General features: G+C 38.6%; 1 protein-coding gene across 1 annotated transcript; it reads right to left on the reverse strand.

Moving 5' to 3' along the window:
* Nucleotides 1–282: 282 nt before the first annotated feature.
* LOC149562180 (O-fucosyltransferase 20-like) lies at nucleotides 283–3,644 on the reverse strand. The gene is made up of 5 exons (XM_089825727.1): nucleotides 2,614–3,644; nucleotides 2,260–2,518; nucleotides 1,854–2,137; nucleotides 1,482–1,740; nucleotides 283–1,386 (listed from the first exon to the last, which is right to left on the reverse strand). Exons 1-5 carry the CDS (start codon nucleotides 3,156–3,158, stop codon nucleotides 1,138–1,140), a joined length of 1,596 nt encoding a protein of 531 aa, XP_089681853.1. The 5' UTR covers nucleotides 3,159–3,644; the 3' UTR covers nucleotides 283–1,137.
* Between the last annotated feature and the right edge of the window lie 2,742 nt (nucleotides 3,645–6,386).

A 6,386-nucleotide genomic window follows, 5' to 3' on the forward strand; every position in this document is an offset into this window, starting at 1 on the left:
AGTAATTCAAAATTTGGTAGACCATATCGCCACATTGTCATTATGGAGGAGGTACTGTATTTATCCGAGTTCTAAATATGATCAATAGATTTTTTCATATAACTTTTCAACTACTTTTTTTTAAATATTAGAATTAGTCCACAAATATACCACCATAGATTGCACTTTAGAAGTCTGGCATTTTAGAAGTATGCGTGGTTTTAGTTAGGTCACCCAAACTAATACAAATGTTAATAACAAGGTTTCTGATTAAATTTTTGGACATGCATTTGCTGATCTAAATTTTGAAAATGAATAATAGATCTACCTATATGTTTCCTTTGCATTTCGAAAACAGATCCCACGCACATTAGTTGCCTACATTTAATGGAAGTACCGTTCCCACACTTGAACTTGAACAGCCATTAACAATATGCATTCTTTGAGGAAGCAGCAGAATTGAAATCATGGGGAGTACTGACAATTCTAAGACTCGAAGAAGGGTATTGAAGAGCACACCCTATGTATTATCATTCGAACCACACTGACAGAGCAGAGAGCAGTGGGGTATACTTTTGCAATGTTTCTGATATTAATATTAGTCTAACATGGGAAAGCACTTTATTATTCAGTGCGGTTCCTCGTAGGCCACTTCAATTGGTAAGAAATTCAAACCTTTCTGCGAAGAGATATGTTTCAACCAGGTAGAGTCATATCAATGTAATGTGGGTGGGCAAGAATTGTTTCAGATTGTTTTCATCTGAGCGAGCATTAATTTCAGTGAATGATAAACCGCACTAGAGAAAAGTGAGTTAGGCAGTAGAAAGCTGCAAGATACGATCATCATGGTTTGATGGATGTGCACCACAATTGTCAATGTCTCGAGGTTAACTTTGTAGGATCATATGCCTTGCCTTTGATTGGCAGTGCACCATGGTTTTTATCTTCAAAATCAGATGACACCCCCTCATCGGCAATGATTCTTCTTGTTCGCAGATGTCCATTTCACTTCCAGGGAGGAGAAAAACTGGTTGTCCTGATGGGGATTGTGGAACATGTTTCTTGGTGATTGCCCTGTAGATATTGGGGGTGATTGAAACTCTTTCATAGAGATTGAGCTTCGGGCAAAATTGGATTGAGATATGAAAAACAAAACATTCATGGGAGTGAAGATGAAGCTGCGGTCCTGGATTGGGAAGTGCACATGCATTCAGGAGCAGGGTAAGCAATAACATCACGCCCTGGTTTATCTGTTCTGAATTCTGGCTGTCCAAGCGACTGGGTATGGAGGCTCCGAATGATGGTGTTGAAATCCTCTTCGGCCATTGTTTTGTTGAGGAAATATGGAAGCATCTTTCGTTTGTTGGGCGTTATGTGTTTTCTGTGACCTCCATATGCCCTGTGACCCTGTTTCAGGATTACACAAATCTTTAGTCACAGCAATCAAAACAGCAAAAGAGGTTGAACATGGAGGTCTGTCAATGGCGGACATAAGTTTTTACCTGAATGGCCTTGCCCATGTTTCCTCCATGAGAAGGCATGAAAACATCGCTGTTTAGAGAAACAATGTAGTCTATGGCAGCAAGAACGGATTCCTTTTTACTGAAGGAATCGAGCTCCCCTGGCAATGCAAGGCTTCTCTTGTTGTAAAAATTGAGGAATTCTTTTGTGAGAGGCTCCAGAGATTTGGTGCCTCCCAGTGGTTCTCCTCCTGCCCAGTATATGTGCGCATTGCTTGGCGCTCCTAGGGCCTTGAGAAGCCTGGAATAGCATCAAAAACCATCAGAGCTTAAATCATAAAACCCTCATGAGCCATAAATCACAAAAGCTGCCATTAGAGAAGGGATAAGGGGCGGCATGGATAATCAAATCACCTTGCGACTTCTAGGGCATTGAGAGGACAAAGGCCTTCAAGCTTGCGTTCATGGTAGCTCAAATTCGAGCGAGCTGTAAGAAGATTTGGCCGATTTTTTCTCTCCTGGCGAACAATTTCATCATATTCAGAGCTCAAGCCGGGGAGGCATCCTGTTCGAACCCACACATCCTTCTCGAGCCTCAGATGCAGGGCAATATACGGCCCCTGCTTCCACATTCTCTCCGCAAGCTTCGCTCCGAGTTCTCGTATAGGCTGTGCGAATCTCAGGGCATGAAATGCAACCTGTTCATCGGATTGTATTCAATTTGGTTAAAGATTTGTTAGGGTTTAGGGTTAGGGTTCGCGTTGAACAATGGCATTTGAATCATAAGCGGAAATATTTGGGGGAAAAGAAATGAGATTACCTTGCAACGGAGCTTCTGGAGATCAGACGGAAGATCACTGGACAATCTGGAGTCGAGACCGCGGAGAAGCAGAACACCTTCTCTGTTCAAACGCTTCATGTACCGCGATCGAATCCAGGCGGGGCTCACATTCATGGGCGTCCTGCTCTCTTCCACCGGCCTCTTCATCACATGAGTTGAAGGCAGCGACGAAACAATTCTCAACTCGTCCTTGAGAGTTTGCTTCAAGTGCTCCACATCAAATATGTCGCTGAATTCACTGCAAATACAAAAGGTTTCCCAAATTTCTCAGTTCCTTTCAAAGCCCTAATCTCGTCTCTAATGAAACAAATTCCCAAACGGGAGAATCATTACCTCTCATCGCCCCATATTTGATTGACCTGCAAAATGGGGACAACCAGAGTGGCTTCAAGAATCCGAGCGATAACAACTGCATCCACAATCTGGTTGCGCTGCTGATTCAACCCGCCGGACACCACCACCATCAAATACCTCCGCCGCCGACTGACCACCACAAGCGATTCTGCCTCGAACTCCTTGGTGAACTCCAAACAGGGCCTATATCCCAAATTATCTGGCTGCTTCCAAAAGTTTTGCTCTTCCTCCGTCAAATTGGTAGCCAAGGCATGCGCCGAGAGGAAGCCTAGCGTTGATGCACTCTCCGTCACCACCACCCCTCCGTCGCCATTGTTGCACATCATGCAGAGTATGAGGTAAATGCACACACATCCACAAAGCCCCAAAGCCCAAAATCTCGGATTCTTCGCAAAACTGATGCGCCACACCTTCTCCTTCTCCTTCTGCTTCGGGACCCTTCTGGGCGACAAGAGCGATGCAGGCACCGAGTGTATCATGTCCGCCGGGATTGAAATGTACGACATCTTCGTTTGCCTCACCATTTTCCTTCAATCCTGAATACTCAATCCTTCAATGGAGGCAACAGGGCATTCAATCCTCAAGACAAAATCTTTGACAATGGCAGCAACTGGGCATTCAATCCTGAACACTCAATCCCTGATAATGGAGACAACTGGGTATTCAATCCTCAAAATATAATCCTTGACAATGTGGACAACTGGGCATTCAATCCTCAAAACACAATCCTTGACAATGGAGTGAAAACTCAATCCCTACCAATGGCGGCAACTGGGCATTCAATCCTGAAAGCTCAATCCTTAACAATGGCGGCCACTGGTTACAAATGCAGAGACGAGGGCCTCGTGTACTAAAAATTCAGAATGGAGACAACTGGTCATATAACAATATAAAGACAGACAAGTCCCTTCATCTACAGACAATGGCGGACAATCCCACACATTAATTGGTCGAGAAGCTACATAGGAAAGGGCTCGGATCACTTTCAACGCGCTTTGGAAAGTTAATACATGCGGTATGCTCTCTTCGACCCTACTTATTCAAAAAAAGATGTGGCATTCAGAACGTCAAAATAAATAATTAATAAATACGCTTAATTGGACATCCCGATTACAACTATTACGGCGGCTTGGCTTCCAGTTGACAAAACGGATGAGAGAGGCTGTCATGCGGCGTGACAGGCTGTCATTCGAAGTGACAGCCTGGCATGCGGCTGGGCGGCCGCGAAAGACAGTTGGCAAGAACATCGGTAACGTGAATCCTAATAACACGCGCAGCGCCCCCGGTTAAAAGGATTTAATAATAATGAGTAAAGGCTATTTTGTTGGCGTGGGAAATGAGTTGGAGCAAGTTTGTTGCATGGGATGTCATTTACTAACTTTTGCCTTTCCCCAAGCGTAGAGAGAATCGTTACCAAATTTCAAAGGATCCATACCTTCCAACGGTTGACTTCCTTGTGACAATTAGGTTGTACCTAGACCCAATCATTTTTCATTTAAAAAAAAATTAGATGCTTTTAATAAATGAAATGAAAACTAAAATTAATGATATGAACATTAATTATTATGCTAAATTTAATTTAGGTGAACCACTAGCTAATCCTATATGAAATGGAGGATATTAGATATACCTATATGGCAACCACCATAATATACAAATGAAATATGTTTTTAAAATTGGAATTAGGTATTTATAGGTATATTAGAGGTGTCATATGGAAATGAAATAAGTCTATTCGTCAAATTGTTGGAAGTAGGTATTTAAAAGTATATTATAGGTGTGATGAAAAATATAATTTAATAGAATGCTTACAAGTGCAATAATAGAGAATATTAGAGTTGTGAGCTTGTGTTCTTAATGATAAATATTAGAATATAAAAATTAAATAATAAAATATGAAATGAATTCAAGAGGATTTTAGGTATTTACATAATAATGGTTTGTTTGTATAGATGGGTATAGGATGACAAGACATATAGAGCACATGTTGCGTCATATTTCATTAATCATATAGTCATGTTAACAAGGCTTTGTAGTACTAGTCACTAATAATGTAAATATGACGCAACATGGGGGTAAGTTATGTGTTTAAGTAAATGTTTCAATCAAGTGAAGAATGTAATAATGTAAAGTAAAGAAATAGTAAATGTGTCATATAGTTACTATGTAAATATTTAGAATTGTAAAGCATGGTAGGCACATGTGGGCTAGAGATAACATCACAAAAGGTAGGGTAAACCCTAGCCTGAACAATGGGGCACTCAATAGTCAAAAACTACATGTATATATCCCATGTCCCCCACTTTGGCATGCAAGAGCATGAGCTCGTATTCAATGTATGTAGCTAAGAAAGGGTAGGGTGTGGGGGAAGGCATATATCCCCCAATTTGGCATGCAAGAGCATGAGCTCATACTGGTGGAGGTTCTCAATAGGTATGTAGTGTATCTAGCTAAGAAAGGGTAGTGTGTGGGGGAAGGCATGAGGTCCTAATGTATAGAGATGGTAAGATTATGCAGGTATCTATTGTTAAGGAGGATAAGACACGTTGAACTCAATTGAAATGTATATTTGTAGTATGCAAGGAGGAAAGCATAATGCTTACATTAGGGGAAGGCATGATGTCCCTAATGAATATAAATTGTTATGTCATTTTCGGACCATTTCATATTAATATTTTAGTGTTTGATAATCATAGATTAACTTAGAAAACTATTGATTTATGATGTATTCTCATTTTGGTTTTACTCACACATGTTAGACATATTTTTATCTTTTATATAAATTTGAATTTTGATAGCTCGTGTAATTTAGCTTTAATTAGAATATGTGAGTCATGCTTTAGTGTTTGATAATGATACAAAAACTTTTATATGTTCATGTGATGTTGATATTATACATATATCATGTTTGACTAATGAACTATTCTCCTTTGTTGGTTGTGTGAGATTTGTCCTTGGTATGGGAGAGTATCATGTGGAACATGAGGTCACTTTATCATAAGCACTGAGGATATGAATTTTAGAATGTGAAAATATGTTGTCTAGTTTATTTACGAGATTAAATTGTAGTCATTATAATCTTTGGTCATATTTAAATGGCAAATATATTTGGATAATTTATTTTTATTATTTATTTATTTTGTGTTATTATTTATTTATTTATTTATTTTTTGTGTGTGTGTGTGAGAGAGAAAGAGAGAGGATGTTAAAAAGGTTGATTAATTAATTCAAAAATAAAAATTGATTAATTAGTAAGATATAATTATTTGATTAATGGTACAAGGGGGGTTGTTAGCAAGATAATTAAAAAATTAAAAAATATTTAATAAATGAAGAAAATTGATGGCTAGCATGAATAAAGGGAGGAACAATTTTGTTATCTACATTTTTAATCCTTATATTCTTTTAACGTTTTATATATAATTATATATAACGTTTGACTAATGAGTTATTCTTCTATTTTGGTTGTGTGAAGTTTGTCCTTTGTAAGGGAGGGTATCGTGAGGAACATGAGGTCACTTTAGCATAGCCTTAAGGATAGCAATTTGAGAATGTGCAAATAGTTTGTCTAGTTTATTTATTTGATTTAAATTGGAGTGATCATGATTTTTGGTCATGTTTATTTATAGGAAAAATAATTGAAAAATATTATTTACAAAGTATATATTTAAAAAATAGAATATGATGATCAATTAGTGTAGAGATAGAAAATTGACCTTTCTTCTATTCATCCTTGCCAATACTTTTTTCCA

Source organism: Cupressus sempervirens, chromosome 4, assembly GCF_028749045.1.
Source record: "Cupressus sempervirens isolate cs-2001-9-10 chromosome 4, ASM2874904v1, whole genome shotgun sequence".
Lineage (NCBI taxonomy): Eukaryota > Viridiplantae > Streptophyta > Pinopsida > Cupressales > Cupressaceae > Cupressus > Cupressus sempervirens.